The sequence below is a fragment of the Lagopus muta genome, chromosome 16 (genome assembly GCF_023343835.1).
Source record: "Lagopus muta isolate bLagMut1 chromosome 16, bLagMut1 primary, whole genome shotgun sequence".
Lineage (NCBI taxonomy): Eukaryota > Metazoa > Chordata > Aves > Galliformes > Phasianidae > Lagopus > Lagopus muta.
In genome coordinates, this window is record NC_064448.1 from 7,687,673 (window position 1) to 7,711,486 (window position 23,814).

The window sequence follows — 23,814 nt, forward strand, 5'->3', positions numbered from 1 at the left end:
GTGAGCATGGTGGGGTGTGTTGGCTTGGACTCGGCGATGTTAGTGGTTAGTTGTTAGTAGATGTTAGTGGTCACCCTTCATGATTCTGTGATCCTAAGTGTAGAAGAATAGCGGTGTGTGGTGCGAGGGCTGTGTGTGAAAGGTTTGTGCATGAGTGGGCTGTGTGCGAGCGGTGCGTGGGCTGAGGGGCGGTGCAGCGCAGGACGGCTGTGAGGTCGCGTTCCCGCCGCGCGGTGCCCGCGGATCCATCCCGCCCGCCGACCGACCCCCACTCGCGCTTTCCCCTCAGCCGCCCCCCGCCGCCGGCCCGGCCGGGCCTCCAGAGGGGAGGGCTCCGCTGCCTTCGCCCGCCCCGTCCCGCCCTCCTCGCCCGCCTCTCGCTCCCCCTCACTCCCCCCTCCGCCGGGACTTCCCTTCCTCTCCTCATTCAGCGCCGTGCCGCTACCTCGGCATGTCCCGCAGCCGGGCTCCCTTCGGCGAGCGGCCCCAGTAGCGCCTCCGGCCGCGGGCGGGGCAGGGCCGAGGGGCCGGCGGGGGGCGCCGTTACTCGGGCACGGCGCGGTCATGGGGGGCTCCTGAGGCGGCCGAGGAGAGCAGCGGGAAAACGGAACGCCAGCATGGAGGCTCCGCCGCCTCCACCGCCGCCGGGCGCCCCCAGCGCCTCGGAGCCCGCGGGCTGCCCCAAGGACGCGGACCGCCAGCTGCGCCTCCGCCTCTGCGTCCTCAACGAGATCCTCAGCACCGAGCGGGACTACGTGGGGACCCTCCACTTCCTGCAGTCGGTGAGCGGCGGTGCGGGCGGGGGGAGCCCCTCGGGGGGGCGGCGGGGCGGCCTCTCCGCGGGCGGCTCCGGAGAGCAACTTGTGGAAGTGCCCGCGGCCGGGCCGATCCGCGCGGGGGGAATCTCTTGTGCTGAGAGGCGGAGGGCGGGGGATGCCCGCGCCGTGACAGGGAGCGATCCGGGGATGCGTCTTCTTCGCGGAACGCCGCGTCCCTTTTGTTGTTGTTGCGAAGTTGTTCTACTCTTTGTTAAAAGCTCTGCCTTCGTAGCTTGTTATTTGTAAATAAATGTTAGATATGTGTCGCTTTAATGGTAAACGTAAACACGGGATCGGGCAGGGTGTGTCTGTGCATGTGGAGGCAATTACACCACCCTCCGAAAGGGCTGGTTCAGAAGTAAAGCTCCATCTGGATGTTTTCTTCTTCCTATAGAGATGTGAAATTCATCACCATCGCAGTCCTGCAGATAAACCCTGAGAGCCTGAAGTAAAAGTTGCCAGATAAGAGATATGCCTTAAAAAGAAAAGAGTAAAAGATTTGATTGCACAGAGATCGGTAATGAAAGCGAGGGAAGTCTGTGCAGAGATTTCCAAAAGATTGGTCAGGGCAGAAATTCGTTGTGGTGTTTTGCTAGATAAGTGCTAAAACCTGATTCCATCTAACGGGCTTCAACCCCGGGCTCTTTCTGAGTCGTCTTTCTGGCCATGTTTGTGTTTGTTTGTTATTTAAACCCTATTTGTCTTCAATGTTCTTCAGAATCACCCAAGTGGCAAACTGTCTAGCATAAAAGACAAATGGAAAGGAAGTGGTTGCTTTAAGAACAGTCTCTACTTAAATCCTCCTTTTCTCTCAAGTAGTTGAACACAAAGTCTGTAATTTCAGAAAGCTTCCAATTAAAGTGTCAGTTGGCTTCATGTAAAATGAGGATTGTGTCTCGCTGTAAGGAGACTCTAAAAAAAGCTGTGAGTTGCAAAATGCCCCGTGCTATAGACAAAATAAAGTAATAATAATAATAACAAAAACTCAGAAAACTCCTCTGTCCTAAGTACTGAATTTGAGATTTTGTCAACTACAGGCTGGAATGCAGACACGAGCCACATGTGTTTTTAGCTTCACTTCCAGCAGCTATAAGCAGTCACAGTATTCATAAATGGGATTTACATTGATTAGGGAAAAAAAAATTGGAAGGAAACAAATCCCTAAATAAAAAAGTATGTATTTGTATTTATCAATGTGGCAGTTTTCATGAGAGCAATAGTGGGTAATACACCTTAAGTGGTGGCAGGAGATCTGCATTCTCAGGATGGTGTGCATGCAGCAGAAGCCCTTCCCACCCCATGGGTTGGCTGCAGTATTATCACCAGGGGTTGATTCTGATAGCGTCGCTTTACTCCCCCATGGAGTTTCTGTTTCACTATTTATGTTTGAATAAAGCACTGAGGGATTGGTTCTTTCCTATCTCTAGGCCTTGGTTTAGAGGAGGATTCATAGACAGGGTTAACTTTAAGTGTGTGTTGAAAGTTCCTGTGCTCTCCTAAATAACAAGAAGTTTCTTAAATCATTGACCTAGTTCTTGTAGGCTGAAACTCTATACAGCTGCATTCAGACAACTGAATGGTATCGGCACCATGGAAAAGAGAATGAAAACCCGCTGCAATTTGTAGAGATAAAAGGAGCAGTAGTGGGAAGAAATTTTCAAAGATAAAATTTGGAGTGAGAAATAATTCATGCATAGATGTGGTGAAAGGCCTTAACTTAGCACTTTCTACAGGGTACCACCAAGTGCTTTGCCCTGCCTCCCACAGCAGACAGAGGACACGACATGTGATGCATGGTGTCATCTATATGGTCACCGAAGTTAGGGGCAGTTATAGGGCTAAAGTTTTGCCATATGACACTAGCAAAAGAAATACTGTAGCTCTGGGATTCTGAATTCTCAAATCTACTTGTGCCTCACAAATTAAATTCACTTTACTCCCATTAGTTGTTTTGTTTCTTTTTGCCTGAGGAACTGCAGCTCCTGCCCCATGGATCCATTTCTTACCATTTCACATTCAGTGTGAGTAGCACTTATCCAGTGCAAAACAAATGTAAACTATTCCACTTTCTGGGCTATGATACCTAGTTAATGCTTCAATATGGTTATGTGACATTAGTCTTTTTTTTTTTTTTTTCTTTTTAATAGTATGAATTGAACTGAAATTGATTGTTTTTCCAAATGTTGTGGGAGCAATTTTTTGGCAGCAGTGGAGAAAAGACTGCAGTTCCTCCGTGTGGACAGCTGCAGTTCCGAATCTTATGGAAAGCAGTTCCTGTTGAACACGAGATAAAACTTGAGGGGTACAGGTTCCTCTGCTTGAGAAGACTTGATCACTTTGATAAATAGCAGAAGGCTGAATCTCACATCTTTCAATCGCCAAGAATGTGTTTTCTTTAAGTAGGATGGGACAGTTGTGCTTTAGAAAATGGTTAGGTGAGGGAGTTTGTGCTCCTTGTTAAATATTTGCTATTGAAGCTTCAATTCTCATTAAGTATTCTCAATAAACAATGTTTTAAAAAGCAAACAACTACATTCTATGGGTTTATTCACAGTGCTGAGCTTGCTTGCTAACAGAAGCTTCCATGTGTTCCCTAGTAATGCAAAAGAATCTCCTAAGTATCTGATGCTATGCATTTGCAAATAAATCAAAACAACTAAGTATTTTTGTCCTTTTTACAAGACCATGTTAAAAGAAAGGTTTCCTTTTTCTTTCTGCATGCTTACAAGTCTTTCTTCCCTATGCTACAAAGGAGGGAGGTTCCCTGGGAACACAGGGACTCAGACTTTTATTTGCTTTTCATAAAAGATTGTGGTCTCTATTTTTGCTTCCACGGATTTATCATGTGGATATTGTGAAAGTTACAGAACATGAGGTGCCCTTTTCTCGCCATAAAAACAGTGTTAGACACCATGAAAAACATTTTGCTGTTGGTTTTTGTACTTAGAAGTAAAAAGATTAGTAAAATTAGTCCAGATGTTTACCTATTTAAATAAAAATAATAATTTCTAGAATCTACTACCCCATACTTCTGGTAATTATCACAAGAGGAATTGTATCTGGAACATTAGCTTACATGTCTCTCATAGCTACAGCTAAATGAGGTTATTCAGTGCATTAGGTTTAATGTACTCCGCTCCTTTTCAATCTGCACATTGCTTGTGAAACTTTTCCACTGACTTATGGACACAAGAAGGCAGTCCTGGTCGGTTTTGTTCCTGTTCAGTTTCTGTTACTCCTATGAGAAGTTGTTTTATAATATCGTGTTTCGGAACTGTGGAGAAAATGAAATGCAGTAGATCTTTGCTGTGTTTTGTTCCAGATGTTGCAAGTTGAGGTGATCAGTTCCAAGGGATATAGCTATTTTTAAACAGAATCTTGGCTTTGTATTAGAAGGTAGTATGGTACAGGTATGGTACCCATGTGCATCATGTGATCTTTGTAGTTGCATTTTTTTGTAGTCTTAAGCCTCAAGGTGAAGCACTGTCATACTGAGAAAGGACAAACTGTTTTCTACCAGCCCACCGCTTGTGATCTGAAGTTGTTATAAATATGCACATGCTTCATGTCCTGTCTTATCTGCCATTTTGTTAGGCAGGTATGCTGCAGAAGAAATGCTGTGCAAGTCATGGAATTAATAGATAATACTGTAGATATGCTGGTATGTTGCTAACTTAATTTAAAACTTCCTTATAAAGGCCCATCACACAGAGAGGTTTTTTAAAGCAGCAAGAAGAACTACAGGGAATGGATGAAAACATCCTGCTGCCAACGTCATTAGAGGACTGCTGATCAAATGAGAAACAAAGTAGAAAATTGTCTGAAGCTAAAGGAACTTGACTAAAAGTTCCTGATGGAGTAAGATAAACTTCAAAGAGATAAAGGCAAATAGTTCTGTTGTAAGTCCCTGAGATCATAAACCATAAGGATTTCAGATCTCCAGACTTCGAGATTCAATTAATCCTTTGCCTCCTTGCAGCCTCTTTGAACTCACTGCAATTCATGCAGATATGTTTACATCCTGTATATCATCTTGTAAACATTTCTTTTTTCTGTGGCAAAACTAAAACGAGTCATGATTTTGAGTGACCAGTCTGAGAGATGTTAAAGTGTCGGTTGGTGACATCATTTTGCTGGCATGCTGAGGTGTAATGTTGGCACACTGCGGACTTAAGCTTACCTGTTGTCTGGGAATCTGTTCTTCCCCTTGTTGTACAGAGAAAGGTGCTGCAAAATTCCTTGAGGAAAAATAGAAAGGTTTTGGTTGGTTTGCAGTGTTGTACAGCCATTCCACAGAACTGTGGTCAAATCTCTGATACTGACATTGCAATGATTAGAGACTGTTTTTCAAGTGGGGAGGTGCTTCACACACTTGTTGTCCATTGTTTAAAGACAGATTGGCTAGTGGGTACACAGCAGTTACATGTCAGCATTTAAAGGTTTGGCATAGCAGTTTGTTGGTGTCATCATATTAATTGCATGTGAAAGCATATTAACACACTAGCTTGCAGTGTATTTTGTTGCATACACTTTGTCTTTTTTTCTTTCTGCAGTCCTTTAGTTTCATTGTATTCTTGGTTCTAACCTGCACATGCAGCTCCCACTGCTTCATCAGGTAACTGCAAGTATATGAAACCAAAATATGCTCTGCCTCGTATACAAATATGGCTCTTTCATCTCTGAAGACAAACCACCAACTCCTAAATTCTAATATCTGAACGACTGAGTGTACTTTGTGATTGAGCAATCGCTGTGTTTGATGGAGGCATGAAAACAGCCTGAAAGTTGAGCTGTCCTTATCGGAGATGAAGCTGGATAACTAATTGTACCAGGATTATTTTTAGTTTTGAATATTTCTGCCATTTATTTTTATATGAAGATTGGAAGTCTTCTTCCATCTTATCTATTGTGTAAATATTTTGTTAGGACACGTGCCATCAGATAAATTAACCCACATCCTACAGACTCAAAATATTTGTTATGCTCCCTTTTTTTGCTTGCTCTGTAGTTGTAATTGATCTAGTATCTCTGGATTTTGCACTCCACCCATCTTGAAATATGATAAGCATCACTTTTTTTTTTTTCTCTTCATATTTCACAATCTTGTTTGCATCTGAGATTAGGCTGCTGATGCTCGGAGCAGCAAAGACCATTCGTCTCATCTGTGAGGTGTGGCTTCCTGTTCTGCCCCTGCTCTCTGCATGTTTTACCCTCAAGAGACACAGATATGCTCTTGTTCTAGGAGGTGAACGGTGTGATTGGGTGATGTTCCTCTGCTATGAGACAGCAAAAAGAGCAGCTGGGGAGAAGGAGTTGTTTGAAAGAGATCTTAATGAACTTTGCTGTTCGGTTGTTTTAATTACTCAGATATGCTCCCCTATGGCCAACTCTTATGGTTGCCTATGATCGAGATTTTCTGCTGTTAGGTCTTCACAACAGGAGATGTTTTTCTTTAAGGCCCAGTTCCTGACTCTTGCAAATTGAGGAAGATGACAGCTTTAATTTTAAAGTGCAAGTTTGTATCCCTTGTGGTTGTAGAGTGTGAAGAACAACAGCAAACCATAGATGTGCATTAGTTATTAGGTATTCACGTTATGACTCAAATTGGGCTGGTAACTTTTAGTAGAAGTTTTATTTTTCAGGTTGTGTTATGCAAAATCAGCTACTAAAGGCTGAAATGTGAGCCGATGAAAAAGTTCTTTTGCTCTGGGTACAAAGAGAACGTGAAGAAAACAGTCTATAGAAAGTGAAATAGAAGTGAAAAGCAGAAAAACAAAACAAAGCAAAGAAAGCTCTGAAAATATTTATTCATCTTAGGCTCAGAGAGAAGAAAGTCTCAGCTGGTGAAGCTTCAGAGATATGAGTGGTGGTATCAGGTTTTTTTTGTAGCAGAGGATGTTGCTTATAATATTCTGCTCTAAATTAAGAGTTTTATTGTGGAGGGAAGGAGTATATAATGAAGCACTGCACCTTTTCCTTTGCTCTAATGAAAAGATTTTTTTTTTTTCCTGTGCATTTTGCAATTTTCCCTTACATCCTATGGCAGTCATCTTTTGTGCCATTAGTATTCCTATTTCTACATATATTGGAGATACGGATCTTTATAGCTTTTACTTTTCTGAAATGCCAGCAAATGAGAAGCTCTTTTCCTTCCCCAGCCTTTTTCACTGAAGCTTTACAAACCAAAGGTGTTAGGTGTGCAGCAGATTTGTGTATATGAAAGATGTTATTTTCACACTTTCGTCAAATATCGACAATGAGAAAACACCTATAAATCCCCTGTGTAGTTTCACCACTTTGCTGGCACGCAGGTGAGAACTGAACCTTTCTCTTTGTTTCCTCACTGGGGCTTGGTGTTCATCTGACCCTTGTTATCCTTTATCTCTCTACTCTGGTCTTGTTACATCCTTCAGAATGCAGTGTTTGACCCGACTACGTCTTTCTTTCCTCTCAACTGCAGAGATGCCATCAATCAGCCTTTCTGCCATTTGTCCCTCCCTCTCACATTGGGGTGCCAGTTGTTGTCTGAACATGTGCCGTGATCTCTGGGGGAAGGGAGAGAGTGGCTGCCCTGTGCTTTCAGAACTCGCTTGTAAAAGCAGTCTGGGAGCTGAATAAGTGTATGGGAAGGACAGAGATGCTGGGCTTCAGTAGAAAAGAGCACATGGATCAAAAAGTAAATCAAGAATCACAGACAGCCAAAAGAATTTGAGTGAATTGGTCTACATGTAGCTGAACACATGGCCGACTTTCAGAGGTTTTGGCTGATTTTAGCAGGAGGCAGACAGATACCCATTAATGCCGCTCGTTCATCCCTAAGCATGGGGGATGGTTTATCCCGATTCTTAGGTATCCTTACTGTTAGAAACATTTTCCTAATGCCTACTGTAATATCTCATCTTTGTGGGGGTTTTTTCAGTGAGCACAGAGGCAGTCTCTTTCTCTTTTTATTAATCTCTCAAGTATTTCATGGCTTTTATCACATTTGTTTCAGTCTAGATTTAACTGTCAGACTTTCAAATTCTTTTCCCACAAACTATTTAAATTTACCTCAGATACTTTCTCTTCTGTTTGGATTCTTTGCTAATCTATCTATTTATTTCTCAAACTCTAGTTCTCAAAACACAGGCACAAGACACAAGTCTCTAGCTGTGCTGAGTTCCTTTATTTTCTACAGTAGTATTATTAAAGCAAGAAGCATTAAGAAAGGTTTGCCTCAATTTGTACTTGTATCTGAGAACAACACCTTGATCATACCAGTGACAGCAGCCAGGTGTCTGCAGAGAGGGTATATGGGAACAGCTTGATATTTAGACTTCAGGCATGTGTTTTGGAAAGGCAACACTGAACCTTCCTTAGGGGGAAAAGTGATGTCCTGAAGCCAGCTTCCCTCTGCTCAGATCCTGGCCTTCCCAGAGGCTTCCTACTCTGGAAAAGCATCTGAGGCTTGAAAAAAGAGCAGCTCCCGAGTGCTCTGTCTGCCTGCAGGCATCCAGATGAGTCCATGAAAGATGAAGCTGTCAAAAAATTACTTGTTTCTGTTGCCTGCCTATTTTTTCTTTTAGGCATTTGCAAGAAAATATAAAGGAGTATATGAGCATTTCCTTATTTCCAGATGCAAAATCACTTTTCTCCCTTCTCTGTTTTCTTTCTCTCTCTTTTTTTTTTCTTTCCACCTCAAATTGGATCCTCAACCTGAAATGAGAGTTTTCTTGCTAAAGGTCTTGCAGTACTCTAGTGGATTTTGAGACATAAATTGCTGTGTAAGTTTTGATTTAGGTGATGCTTGAAATCCCTGTGCAGTGGCAGTCTACACTGGTGGCTGACAGAGAGAGTACTGCTGACCCACATCTGCAAAGCAGATCCATCATTACCTGCAAAGACTACCATTATTCTTATTATATTATTATTTGCATTAAGACAGGATTTAGTGACAAAGCCTTCCAGAAACCTAATTTGACCTCTTGGACCTTGTTGGATGAAGCCTCTCCAGTGGCAAAGGCTTTCAAATCTCTTACACTTAATCTTCTTGCTTGAAGCTCTTGAAATTAGGAAATGGAAAGAAATCTTGTGAACTTCTCTACTTTGTGAAGATTTTTCATATGCAAGTAGCAATTGTCATGCTTACAGAAATCTGTCCTGTGCATAGAATCTTTGAAACTGTTCTCAATGACTGCCCCTCCTTGTTTTGTGACACCACGGCAAGATCCCTTTGGAGGAGTCTTTCAGCCAGATCCTTTTGTTTTGTGCTTTAGATGACCTGGTGAAAGAACACATAGTTCATTCACAGTAAATGCTCTTGTTTATTCCTATCCTCTTGGTATTGGGATGGGATTCTTAATTCAAATTTACAGAGCAGTATTTCGTTAAATGCCCTGAATTGACAGATGATTTCTTGATTAATGCAATCAGTAAAGTGGTACTGTTTCAGAGTGCATGAAGGCTGTTTGAATTGAGGACATAAGCAGTGGGGGTTGTACTTGTGGCACAGGATGGCTGCTATTTCTTCCTCTGGGGTGACTTTGATTCATTCCCTCCTTCCCCGTCCTTCCCTTTTCATTTCTGTCTCAATACTTTAAATTGTGTTTTCAACTTGTGTTGAAGCAACTGGTCCTACTTTTTCAAAGGAATAGAAACACCATTATCTCAACTATTTGGAAGTTCCCATTTCACAGTGGGAACGACTGCAGCATTCTCAGCCTTTAACAGCTAAAGGCAGAACAAAACAAAAAACAAAACAAAACTTGAAATGTGCGACAATGTTACTTCTTAATCAGCTACAGTTTTCACTGTGGTATAATGCAATTCATGCAGAGCTATCTCATATAGAATCTGAATGCCACCTTTTACTTTTGTGCTAATCTAACTGAGGTTTGGAATGGGGATTGTACCCAGAGTCTGTGTAAGACCTGAGGAAGATCTTGGGCTTAAATGTTGTTGCAGATAAAGACTATTGCTTGATTGTTTAGCCAGCCAAGCCTGATTCTGCACAGACAGTTGAGTCAAGCCGCAGTGGACATTCAGATCTGCAGTGGACATTCAGATCTGCAGTGGACATTCAGATCCCCGGTAAACCTGTGCTGGCACAGACCCTCAGGGTGGATATCTGAACTAAAATGCCTGGCTCCCTTTGCCATTCTATTGAAGCCATTCATCTGAAGAGGCCTCAGCTCCCTTTGAACTGTGTATCTCAAGGCTAGAGTAAGGGAAAAACGGTTCTGTGGGGAGAAAACAGTTCCTTCCCTCTTCCTAATGAGCCCTCCTCCTTAGAAGAATAACTGATTGCTTACACAGCTGATAGCCATATGTCAAGCCACAAGATAGTAATTGCCCAAAACTGAATAAGAGCTCTGATAGGACCCCACAAACCTAGTGGCAGAAAGGCAGATATTGGCCGTTCCTGGCAACTTGTGGCGATGTGTCACAAACTGGATAGCAGTGCCACTCTTGATGGTTCTGGTATCATAGGCACATTAATGTCATATGTTGCTGCATTGCAGAGAGGGTGATAGATTTTTACGCCCTGATTATTTAAAGATCAGGGGGTTACTTGGATAATGGGACAGCAGATCTGAGTTCAAAGAAATTTTACGTTCATGTATTGTTATTGCCATTGCAATCACTATTTCATAAAAGAATATTGGCCATACGAACAACACCTGGCTGCAACCCAGCTGACATCTCGTGATTCATTTGAGTAAGTTTTGTGAATACTTCATTCCAACTTTCACTTTCTACTTCTGGTTTTGCTTGTGGTCAGTTCTTGTGTCAGCAGGTTAATTTGTAGATTTCCAAACAGTTCAGCTTCTGTAAAGCAAAGCTGCTCTTTTTTTTTTTTTTTTTTAAATTAGCTCTGTCTTTTAGTCATTAAAAACAGTCAGATATGCTAGCTATCATTCAGTTGGCTCACTAATACTTTCAGTTAAAAATAATAATTTTATAAAAAGAGCAAGCAATCTAATAGGCATGTTATTGATTATATGTTCCCAGTAGATTCATTAGTTATATAGTTGCCAGTGCTTAAGAGTTACAGCCAACCTTTTCAGGGCTCCTTTGAGTATACATTGGGATGTGCTTGTCTGTCTGTTTTGCGTGTGAAACTTGATGTGATTGGGCTGGGACTTGCCCAAATCAGGTTGCTGATTTAGTTGTGATGTTGCTGCCAGTGATACCAAGCATGTGTCCTTTCTGATGTGTGGGCAAACACCGATTGCTGGCAGGTCACACTGCTCATGCCTCCCCTGAGAGGGCCACTTGTGAAGAGAGGCCAGCGCAGCCCTTTACAGCTGCTGCCCTGGCTGCTGAGATTGCCACCAAGGAGTGGTGCGTGTCTTTGTGGTGTGAACAAGTTATTAAGAAGCAGCTTTGAACTTGTGAGACCCATTTTACACCGGAACTGCTGGATGGCTGTCAGATGTTAACCACTTCTGCAGTTGATAAAGTGGGCTTAGATTTAATTCAGAAGTAATTTTTAAAAAAGCGTAATGATGTCATCCTCATCTCCTTAAACGTTTGCTTATCTACAGAAAATCACTTAAGTGATAACACTTCTTCTGTCTTGGAAGTTTTCTCTGCTCCTGTGCCTGTCATCCTGGTGTGAGTAACTTGGAACAACCCATCATAGGATTCATGAGGGAAATATGTGTCAAGACAGAGAAATCATTAAAGGTTTCATTCAGGGATTATTTTGGAGGCTGAGGAAACCGACAGTGAGAAGAGTTCCCCGATATTCAAAGCGTGGTGTGTAACTGGCGAGGGCCTTGCTTTGGGGACAGATGCCTGATAAGAATTTGCATTTTAGTGAGTTCTTATCTCAGATAGGTGGGCGGACTTCAGCTACACAGCAAAGTCTCTGGTCTCAAGGGACTTTCTGTCTAATCTGACAACTGCTTTCAATTCATCACCTTGCAGGGAGCCATTTGCTGTTAACCTCATCTCTGGGTGGCTAAGGAAGCCCCTTTCATTTTGTTTGAAGGGGCAGTCACAGAAGGCTGTAAAACTTCTGACCTGGTGGAATCTTTTGGACCCTGAAACCTGATTCTTAGGCAGAATCCGGGTTGTTGTGGGAACAATGGAGAAGCCTGACATGGATGTATATCAGTGGGCTGTGGACTATTTCATATGTAGGTCACAGTGAGGAAAGATACGGAGGCATAACTTTATCTTGATCTCGTTAGAACTGATCGGTGGTTAATGCCTCACATTGTTAAGCAGGAGACTTCGGCTACAGATGTAGTAAGCAAAGCAGTGCCAGGCTTCATCCTGCGGCCCTGAGGCCAGCTGCGTGTGTCTGGAACGGTCCTGTCTGGCTGAGCTCTGCTCTTTTCGAAGCAGGATGGCTGCATTCAGAGTGCCCACTGAGAGCGGTCCCTGCCCATCCCAGTGTTGGCGCTGAGCCTGGGAATTGTTTGGGAGAGCATGAGTGGCGGGCCCACAGGGTGCCAGGAGCTTTTCTAACATTCTTCTAACAGTATTCTGAGGCTCAGCCAGAATTCCAGCACTGTTAGCTTTAGGATAGATGTAGCCTGAGCTCCCACCCTAGTCTGTGGCACGGTACTGGGGTAGAACAGTTGTGCTGTGGCAAGTGCTCTCTTGTTATGAGGAAGTTCCTGTTGCCAGGCCAGAGGTGTTGGAAATCCCTTCTGCCAGCTTTCCTTAGCTAGTTTCTGTCACTACTGACTGTTGCTGTCATAGCCTGGTGTCTTTTGTTTTTTTGATCTGTGGAGGAGAGAAAAGAAGGAATGTGGCCTGAATGGGTGAGGGCTGCTTCAGGGCAGTGCAAAGGGGAACCAGACAACAATTACCTAATTCTGAGCGTTATTACTGACAGTTGTGAGTTGAGACTGAAAGCACATTGGTCCTTCACACGAAGTGCTGCTTGCTCATTTCTGTTTTATTGTGGAAAATCAGAGGCTTCAAATGATAGTCACTGGACATTTACATATTAGTTTTATTGTCTCTTGTCCATCTGGATGCTGGTGGTTCTGTCTCTGTCCTGTCTCTGTCCTCTGGTGGCACTGTGCTCGGAAATCAGTGCAGATAGGAAGCAGTTGTTTGTGAGGAGAATGATGAGAAGACACAGAAAAAAGGAAGAACAGCAGGGCAAGATTTCTGAAGAGAGCTGTAGAAGCGTGATAGCTACAAGCAGCCAGCTCTTAGAGGCACCACCCCTCGGTAGGAAAAGAGGTAATGAATATTGGAAAGAAACTTGTTCCCAGGATTTTGTTACTTTGTCATCTCTTGAAGCATTGTGTGTGCCAATATCCCTGCTGCAAATCGGCGTCTCCTTCTTTGCATTGTCATAAATGTTCTGTTCACATGTGTGAGGAAATGTTCTGAAAACTTGCTGGTGAGCAAATAATGATTTGGGAGCTGTTTGAGCCAAAGGTGATTTCTTTGAGAGAAATAGTTGAAAGGTGAGATTTGCCAGTTATGTTACTCAGACAAGACAAAAGCACCATTAAATGGTGCAAGGTACACAAAATCCAGAGTATTTGGGGTTGCGGTACTTTTTTGTTTGCTGGACTTTTACTGAGCCAGACTTCCATCCTTGCTGTGTCTGAATTTCTAGTATTTTGTATCCAGACTTCTGGCCTTCACACTGCACCCAGATTCTTGGTTTACTATTACCTTGTTTTGCAGTGGATTGCAAAGCCTTTGCCCAAGGACAGATAAACTTACTATATATTTTTTTCTCTTCTTTGCACTCCTCCTTCTCTGTTCAGCACTCAGAAGCAGTATTTGCCAGAGTAAGTACATTTCTGAATTAGGAAGCAGGAGGAAAAGCATTTAGAAACAAAACTGAACCAATACAACTAATATGTAGTGAATCCTTTTGAACAAAACTGAAACAAGTATTGGTTCTGAGTAAATGGAAGAAGTCAAAAAGGACAGCAGTACTTCTAGTATTCAAGCAGTTCAGTGCAGACGTGTTAGATGACTTCATAGTCCTTCAGTATTTGCCAACTATGAAGTTTCAATGAATAAATCAGCTTTGGGCAGTTTCCATTACTATAAATTAAAAATTGTGTACCGTTTTTCTTATTACTTTAGTTTCTGGTCTTGGTTGGGTTTGTGTGTTTTGTATGGTTGTCAAAAGAGGCAAGACTTTCTTATTTACTCAGCAAAACATTCCCTGAACAAATGCATGTTTTTGTCTCTTATTTGACTATTAAGCCTCTCTCACCTTAAATATTTGATATACTCTTCTGTATCTCAGTTGTAACCTGGTGAACAGGTCAAGCCAGTGAAATTTTGCCCAGCAGATGGATTTACTGAAGTGGGATGGGAATTTTCTCTAGTTATTGCGTAGCAGAGAAAAAGGAAAAAAGAAAGAACAGTCTAGGACAATATTGTGTTATATTATGTCTAGTAGAGCATCTTTTGAGGATTCAGCTGTCTCTGCGTGCTTCATCCTGCAGGATATTGAAGCCAGGAGGAGCTGAGGAAGCCCAGCCTGTCCCAGCAGGTGCTTGCACCTTGCAGTATCAGCCTTTGGTGTACAGAATGTAAGCATCACCAACAGCAAGGCACATCTGGGAACTTCACCCTGACCTATTTCCTTCTTCATTTAAAAACAGCTTAATATGCATCTTGACATAAAATAAAGCTAAAAAGAACAGCCAAGCCTTTGATTGGTTTTGTCCATTTTACTGTGTATGCAGCATATACGTCTACATACAACATAGGAGATCCTTCTGCACAGTAGAGGTAAATGTATCTTTCTTGAGCAGTTGCACAAGAAAAGCCACAATATTTGGAAAGTAAAGTATGAATCAAAATTTTGCAGCACAAAACCAGAGGAACTGAAATTTGCAATCAGCAAGCAAGAATTAAAAGTGCAGAGGCAGCAGTTGCTGTGTCCAGGTGGTGTGTGTTTGGAGGCAAGGCTGCGTGACATAAGTTCTCTTTTAATGTGGTTCTGGGTGAGCTGCTGGGGTAGCATGGTATCAAAAAACAGCTTAACCCAGTGGAAAGAAAAGTTTCAGGCTGTTTTTTTCTCCAGCATTAAAGAAGAAAATTTTGCTTTGAAGTGCATTAAGAATACAAATCCTAGTCTGTGTTTATGCAACTCTTTTTCAGCTGTATTCCCTCAAAATAGAAAATATGGATATAGCAGATGGAGAAACTGAGGCACAGAAAGACAAAATGTATGGTCCAAAGGTTGTAGAGGAAGTAACTAAGAGCCAGCAGCTGAATGTCCTGTCTTCATTCATTACCTCCATTAGGAAGACACAGCAATAGATATCACGAAAGCTATATGTGACCTTCATGGAAAAAGTGCAGCAAGAGTTTTAATTCTTTAATTCCATTTTTTGGCAACCAGCTGACATGTCTCTGGCAGTTAATGCTCAATGAATTGGTGGTGTTAGCTTGGTTCCAGGGGGACCATTAGGTATAAACAGAAGCAGTACTGAAAGTCTCTGTTCACAGACCAAAAATCAATGTGTATAGATGGGTGCATCAGTAATTTTCCAGTTCTGGGAATACTAGTGCTAAATGCAAGAGACTGTGCTAGGAGAGTTTTCCTGCTGCAGCCCTCTGGTGCAAACGTAAAGTTGTTGAACATAAGCCTCAGCTCTTCAGGAACTGCCCGTCAGCAGCTTCCCATTGCTCTCACTGAGTAATAAGAATGTAAATAAAGAAGCTACTTTTATGTCTTAGAATTACTCAGTGCCAGTTGTCTGAACAGTTGTGCTTATTGTAGAATCTCAACAAGTGCAAGTGCAAACACTCAGACATCTGGTTGTTTCACGCTTGCCTGGTCTGCTTGTGTGTATGTTAGCTGCTCATCTCAATGCTATGCAAAACTACTCTATTAAGCAGTTGGTGCAAGACTGAGCTCTGTAATCAAGCCTATATTGAGCACAAAGGGTGTAAAAGACAGAAGTGAAGTGAAAATGTCAGTGGTTTGAATGTACTCCTCTTACTGTCCTTATGTTCACTGTGAAAGAGCAGCCTGTTCCGGGAAAGTACAACTGAGGCCAAGCTGAATCTGAGGGGAGATTTGGAAAAAGTTGAGTTATAACTGTTGCTATATAGAACACTTCACTCGTGTGGCCTCCTTGTTCTTCTTGATTTTGGTGGGAGGCTGGAACTTTGGAGATACCACAGAAAAGAAGCTTCTTCTCATGCAGTTTTTAGCTTTAGGGTTTAGGCTTTAAAATAAGAATTGAGTTATTTAGTTGTTGAATCCTGAAACTCACTGCACAAACCCAGATTTGGATGCAGGAGGCTGTACTTGGGTATATTTTGGGTCTCTGCACAGTTCTGATCTTGCAAGGCTTCAGCTGCCTCCCTTCAGTTGATTTTGAAAATTTATCTTCAGTCAATGCTCTTGTTGGGTGTTGTCATAATTCTCCTCATTTTAACAAAGACTTTTGTTCACCTCTGTTCAGCTCTGACTCAGTCAGAGGCCACTGCTCCCTGCTTCAAACTAACGCAATGCCAAAGGGGAAACGCAATGCCAAAAATGTTATGCATCTCTGAGTATCAAGATGCTTTTAAGCCTTTTAAATAATATATCAGTGAGTTTTTGAGACTTTTGATTATGAGAAGGAATAGAGGTACCTCTTTCCAAGGAGAGGTGAAAACATCATATTTTCAACCTCTTTATCGCTATTGTTGGAGCACACAAATGATGGCCCTGAGGAGATGGATAAACAAAGGGCCTCTGGGGCACAGCAGAACACAAAATTAGTGTGGATGCTTTAGGTTTATAACTTTGGAATTTCCTGGTCGTTGCAACCAATTGGAAATGCCAGGATAGCAATATACTGTTATCCTAGAGTCCCTATTTCACGTTATTTTACAGGACAGTACACTGGAGCAGAACAAACTGGTAGACCATCCATTCTCTTCCACTGCTTAGTGCTTTGACTTACATTTGTGGGCATGTTTATATGGGAGTCACTGTGACAGTTATCACCATGTCCTATTCCATGAATTCCAAAGGTATGAATGAATGTCTGAGATTTCCATCTCCAGTTTTTATAATCTACAGGTCAATGTGTAAATGCAGGCTTGAGTGCTGAGTTGTAGGAGACAGTGCTTTAGCAACAGATGCATGTTCTGTGCAACCTTGTCTGAGACAGGTGTAACCTTCAGGAGAGGAAGGAACAGAATAGAGGACAAAAATGACATCAGCCATCTCATTTAAATTGGCTTGTAAATGTGAGTCATAGCCATTATCATAAGAATGTATTATTTAGCATTTTATGGATATCAGTAGAGTCATATTCCCAGTTGCTGAGAATTAAAAACTATTTTCCACATATACTCTAGATATAGTACACATTAGGAAAGTGGTGGAGAAGATATGTAGGGTCTCTGAGACAGTACTTTCCAGCTTTTCTGCTGGAGACCTGAGCTGGTGCTGTATACCCCTGGCTGGCCCAGTGCCATGTAGATATTGCTTTTGTTTGGACTCTGAGAGCAGTAGCTGTGAGGGCAGAATTATGGCTGCTTGTGTGTAGACCAAGCTTCTTCTTCCAGTGCCTCTTCCAGTATTGCACTGATGACCTGAGTCATCTACAATGAACCTCTGGCCATAAGAATAGAACTTGCTTTCTGGAAGAAGTATTAAATATGGATGATGTCTGAGTGACAGTTCCAAAGGAGGAAGAGAAACATGTGCTGTCTTAATCTGCTTCTGTTTTCTAGGCTTGTAGGTTTTTGTTTGCTGTGTAAGCAAGTTTCAGCTAAGCTGGTGTAATTGGTCTGAGACTGAGACTTTTGGGTGAAGTAGGAAGACTTTTTCAGGCAGATTTCAGCTGTGGCACTAGGGAAAAATCTCACAATCTTTTCCTTGTGAAGTTTCTTATTTAGATATTTCTTATATGTCCATTCTAATGTGCATAAGTGTCATTTGGCTAAATGAATTAATTCTGTCTTCTTTCATTATTGCATAAATATATTTTCTAAACTTTTAAGACAGCTTAAAGTTTAAAAATAATAAAGGTTTTCCCAGTGGTGACTCGAACCAGGTGGATGTGTAATCTACAGGAAGATTTGGAAACATGGTGCTTAGATCTCAAACTTCCTTGTCTTTCTGAGGCAGTTCTGATGCTGCCTTTAGAAACTTCTGGGTAGAATGTGCAATGCCATTCACTGGGAATTTCCCTTAGTTTAGACATCCAGCATCTTTTCCATCATTGATTTTAGTATGAGTCTTTGTAGTGTCATGGTTCTGGACATGCCTCTCCAAAGGAATAATCTGCCTTGGAGTACCTCTAAGAAAAAGTTCGATGCTGCATGATTGCCTTAACAGCATCCTTCTGAAAGCTGGGGAATTTTCTTTTTTCTTTGCCTGATGGTGCAGTCCTTTTGTCACTTTATCCTTTGTACTTCTTGGTGGGGTTATTCTGTTTGTAGCAGCAAGGGAGAAGGAAGGGATGATATTTATCAATTCCAGATTAATTTCAAACATTAAATTCTGACATGCAATGAAATCCTGTGGCATTTTCTCTCCCAAAATTTTTCTTCAGTCAGCGCTGAAGGATGACCTACATGAGATGCTCAGTGTTGGGCATACCAGTATTTCATGCCCAATGAAGAAGTTCTTACTGGTTTTAGGCAGAATGTAATTCAGGAGAGAGATGGAGAATAACCATGAAATGCCATTTCTCTGCATGCTCTGTCTCTGGTAGAGATATAGGGGATATTTTTTATGAGACAGAGCGATATAAAAGTTTTTCAGCTCAGAGACCATCAAGTAGTCCAGAACTTGAGCAAAGTAGTGATGTAAAGGTCTCCTGTTTGAGAAAACTCTGAAAAGTTTTTAATTTTTAGCAAATTTTTAGAGCTACAAGGCAGGAATTTCCTGCCTTAGTATTTTTTTGTTATTTTTAGTGTTACTTGCATAAACCCTGCTTATTCCTGTGTTCATTTGTCTTCACTATGCATTCACTAGTGTCTCTGGTACTGATTTTAACCCTTCAGATGAGGAATAGAAGAGTGTAAACTGCTGAGAAGTATCTGGTTTCTTTCTTTTTCTGTAAAGCTCTCAGTATTTATGTTTAAAAGGCTATAAAGAAGATGGCAACGGAGCAGATTAGAAAAGAAAGATGTTCAAAATATATTTCAGATTCAGCTATAGTCTGTATATATGTGCAAACTGACTCTTGCAGGCAGCGTTACCAAAGCAAGAGTGGTGATATTTAAAAAACATTTCTGAAGTGCTTTCCTTTGCAGTGAGTGGTGAGAGCACAGAAGAAGGGGGATGGGGGTCAGGTAGGCTTGTACCAGCTCAATGAGGGGTGTCACATACAAAGAGGGGCCCGCAAAGTGCAGCAGGAAGGTGCTTACCCAGTAAACTGCCCCAAATGAGTAAAAGATGAGGCTTAGTAGGAGTACCTAAGTGTCTTTTTGCCAGTAAACCGTTGCTAGTTTGGAGCAGTTTCAATTTTAACACCACAAAATAAATGGTTTTTTTCTGTTTCTAGAGCTTACGGTAGAATAGTGCCTCCTACACCATATATATTCTTTCTCCAATTATTAATGTGATGTACCTTCTAGCTGTGATGACATTCTGGGATTCATGCTTGTTGGTAATGAATTCCTGGCTATTACTGATGCAAATGGAATCTTGATGAGTTTACATAGCAGTCATATCTCCAAGTGCATAATGCACTGATGTGTGGTACCAACTGTTAAAGCATGCATGAGCTGGAAATCTTTATGGACTCTGCATCGCATTATGGAGGACATTCATGCGTAAAGAGAGTGATGCTAAATATTAGATGATGCTGCTCATCTTCAGTAGCTCATTGCTCCCAACAGAGCCAAGAGTAGGCACAGAAAGGCACAGGCACACCAGAAAAGCAGGAATAAGAAGGAATTATTGAGGAGAGAAGAAAGGCTATGTAATCCAATCAGTAGACTCCAGGAATTGAGATTTGCTGGTTTTTATACAAGCAAAAGAAGTGCTGTTTACATGTGAAAAAAACAGAAATGTCATTTATCTTACTTATTTCTTTATAACCTTTCCCGTATGCAAACTGAAGTTGTATACAATAACATGGCCCATATGAATTTCCCTGTTTGGATTTGCCACCTAGAATGTACTGCTTGGACACCGTGCTCTGGCAGATGCAGTCTTGGCTCTGCTGCTTAGAAAATGAGCACGATGATCACAGCATTTGCAGAATAAACAGCTGAATACCGTCATCTGTTTTTTGTTTATCTGCTTTTGTGGCAGACATAATCATCATATACAAGGACAGGGAAGGCTGTGGGAGACAATGCAGACATGGGAAACAGAGTAGTCAGCTACAATAGCTGAATCCTGGAAAGTTCTTTCACTTAATGCTTAACTTTATCCTACTGTTAAACATCAGGCGCAAGTACGAAATTCTCATACTTGTACAGCTAAAACACAAAGAATTCCTAAATTCTTAATTCAATTATTGAAGTTCTGATTAAGGGAGTATAATCCTTTGTGCGTCTATTTGTTGATAGCAGTGGCTTAAATTGCAGTGGCTGAAAAAAAGATTAAAGAAATGAAGAGATAGTTTCTAAAAGTCAGGCGAGCGAAGCAGCAAAATAGATAGAAAAGGAATGTTGTGAAGTGTCCAAAACTAATTACTGAGAATAAACCAGGCAGACTGCTGATGGAAGTGTAATAGATTCTCTGCTCCTGCTTGGGGTAGGGTTAAGGTGGCATTTTGATCTTTTCTAGTCCTGTTTTTCTCCTTTCTTTAAGCAGTGGAGAGGAATAGGTCAAATGCATTCATTTATTACTTTCAGGCAGCTTCACTTGCTATTTTATCTTGCCTTACTCTGTGTATTCATAACCCTTACCGTTCGTTTTCATGGGAAGTTGTGAAGGCTCTTCAATCCACCTGCAGGAACAATTAGGGGCTTTAGCCCCACGTGCCCCTTTGGTGCTAAAGGCAGGCTAAGCTGCCTGATGAGTATGGGAGTAGCTCTCACAAACTTGCTAAGCAGTGGTAACCAACTGGCAGGGGTTCTGTTCTCTCTTGCCTGTTTCAGTCTTGTTCCTCACTTGCTCCAAACCTACCATTTCAGGTTGTTACCAGCACAGTTCTTTGTAAGCAGAGATGGCTTGCGTTACCAGAGATTTGCAAACAGCATCCAGTTAAGTGGTGCTCCTTCTGTTCAGTTAGATCACTTAAGATCGTGTTTTGTTCTTACAGTGTTGAGAGGTTAGCATAATGGCTGCTTGCATCTAGCTACCAAGGCGCCTAAAAGAGAAAATTATTTGTGTGTCTAACAGCTTTCATCACACTCAGTCATTCCCAGGCAGACTATGCAAGCACTTTGCAAGTATTCTCATTTAAAGCCTGGAAAGAGACCTGAAAAAATGTGGAAAGAGGTTTTGAGTCAGGTGCTGACAGAAGAATCTCCATCTCTGGTTGCTTGACTCCTGATACACTCATGGAAATGGAACTTTGTGTGTTTCTGTAAATAAGTAAAATCATTGGGTTCCATTAAGGAATTTTCTCTTTAAATTGGGACAGCGTGCAAATTTCTGGCCAGTCACTTAGATGAAAAGAGTAACAACGTGTTGTGTTTGTCTGGAATCTCAGAGTTATAAACAACTGGTCCATTTTCAATTGAACCTTCAAAACCTTGTTTTAAATCCATCTGGAGGATCTAGATGTTGTGGGGTCAGCTTTCCCTACGTACCTGGCTCTGCTCTCTGCTCAGAGGAGCAACGTAACAGGATGGAGGTTTGCTGTGTGAACAAGAGAATTTTGCCCACTGTTCCTAAGTTACAATTTGGCTTCAGAACATGGCTGGCCTCACCTTCTTTCAGTGTTCTTGGCATCCATCTGCCTCATTTCCAGTCATCTTTGTCCTGGCTGGTTCCATTTTGCTGTGAAGTGGCTTCCTTGCACCACTTCCTTAGTGGTACAGCTGTGTTTTTTGTTCCTGTAGACAGCATTTTCCCCTTAGCACTCTTGCCTCTCAGCCTGATATTCCCACACTTTATAAATACGCTTGCAGTGGTGCCATAAGTTGTCCCTCCTTATTTATGGATAGAGTAGCAAATTTGATCCAGATGGTGCTGTTTTCTAAAGCCTGCTTCTGAAATCTGTTTGCAGGATAAGATCTGCTTGAGCATATGCCCAATCAGCTGTTTTTAGGAGATCTTTCAGGACTCCCAGTGATTTTTGCCTTATCCAAGTTGTGATTCCTTACATACCTTGAATCAGTGGGATTACATCCTTTTTTGTCTGCTGCAGCAGCCCAGGCAGACTCTAAAAGCTGTTCAGATTTAATTGTTATTTTGACATAATCATTTCCAAGAGACTTTGTGCTCTTTGAGCTTAATGAGAACAAAATATTATTTTATGATACGTAGTAAAATGACTATTAATTATGCCATTAGTAATAATTACTAGCTTTGTACCAAAAGATGTTTGACAGTAATTCTGACTAGAATAAGGAATATAATTTCTCAGAATACATAGCCAAGGATGCCAGCCACATTCAGTGGCAATGTGCTGACTGTGTGTTCGTGTTGCCCAAGACCACTCTTGCATGCTGTCCTTCTTGTGGACTTTATCTCCTATTATTCATGTTGCCTCTTCTCCCTCTTTCTCTCTTTATGTGATTACATTCCTTTGCTGTGAAAACTGAAAGAATATCACCTGTGGGGTGGCCAGAGCAAGTTTTCTCAGGCACGCAATTCATCTCAGAAGGCCTTGAGGAATTTTGTTTTACAAGGTTGAATCTGTAGAGAGCAGAATAAGAAAGCACAGTTGTACAGCAGAGGTCTGTGATGAAGTCAGTCGAAGCTTGTGCTTCAGTCAGATTCAGTTCAGCCTGTGGAGAGAACGTACAAGAACCTGTCAGAAGCAAGTTTGCTTCTTTGTGAGCATAACGCCATTGTCCTGAGATTTCAAATCACACTGAGTGTGTTGCAAAAAAGACTTGCAAAACTGAGATCTTTCGCTGCTGCCTTCCACAAATTGAGGGTCAGGGGATCTCAGCAAAACCTGCTTTGGGGTGTCAGTGCCACCCTGCACAAAGCATGTGGGACAGCCTCTTTCAGGTGGCCTCCAGCTGCTGTTGACAACTAGTGAGGTTACAGGCTTTCGTGTGTAGAACTGTTGAGGCAATTCAACTTCTCCATTTCAGTGGGGATATAAAATCTCAGCAGTGAGTTAAGTGCTCTGGAAAAGCAAAATCAGAGCCTTCTCTTGCCATAGAAGAGCAGATCTACGCAATGGCATAACAACAGTTTGATAGTTGTTTCGATAGCCCTCCAAATCCTTGAAGGAGTTTCACTTTGCTTTTTGTCATGGCTCCTCCATGGAAGCATTGGTCCATCAGTGCCATGCTGGAACTAGCTACTCTGAGGTCACTCTAACTGGACAAACAGGCATAGGGTAAGCTGTGAAGAGTCATAAAAACATCGGGAACACTCTCAGGCACAAGATATGAACTTATAGCACAGAATGTACAGATTCAGCTGCCTTCCAGTGTTACTCTATTGTATTACAGCTCTGCAGAGATCAACTCTACCGCTCCAAGTCATTTTCGTGTTAGTGGAGTGCTGAGGTAGATGATTAAAAATATAGTTATGTCCTTTTCTTCTGTGTTGTGCAGTGTACTGCTAAGCAAACTCTAGAAATGTTTGCTTTAAATCACCTAAGTACCCAAAATCGGGGTGAGTTTTCTAATTCCATGTCAATATTGGCTCAAGCAACCACATGAAAACTATGGACAACTGTTTTCTCACAGCAGAACACTCAGTATTGTACTGACCCTCGCTGAGAAGGCCTCCTATCTTCTGCACTGCTTTACAACTAATCAAAATAAAGCATAAAAATAAAAGCTTTTTTGATTATGTTCTCAAATGAGATTATTAACCAGACTTAGTTATAGCTCTTATCATTTTTATTGCTGTTACCAGGGAAGTCATATGTAGTTTCTGCATGTGGTACCTTCCCCTTCTGAGCTGCTGGGGGAAGGACTGAGCTGCTGGGGTCTGGGGGATGAGAAAGGGAGATAGAAGGGAATCAGT

At 41.9% G+C, this 23,814-nt stretch overlaps 1 protein-coding gene across 4 annotated transcripts in view; it reads left to right on the forward strand.

Moving 5' to 3' along the window:
- The first annotated feature begins 412 nt into the window (after positions 1-412).
- Positions 413-23,814, forward strand: part of PREX1 (phosphatidylinositol-3,4,5-trisphosphate dependent Rac exchange factor 1) — a 154,128-nt gene continuing 130,726 nt past the window's right edge. For all 4 annotated transcript variants that reach the window (XM_048963214.1, XM_048963211.1, XM_048963212.1 and 1 more), the window contains exon 1: positions 413-782. In XM_048963214.1, coding sequence (XP_048819171.1) covers positions 618-782 — 165 coding nt within the window. In that variant the 5' untranslated portion in view covers positions 413-617. The remainder of the gene's footprint in view (positions 783-23,814) is intronic.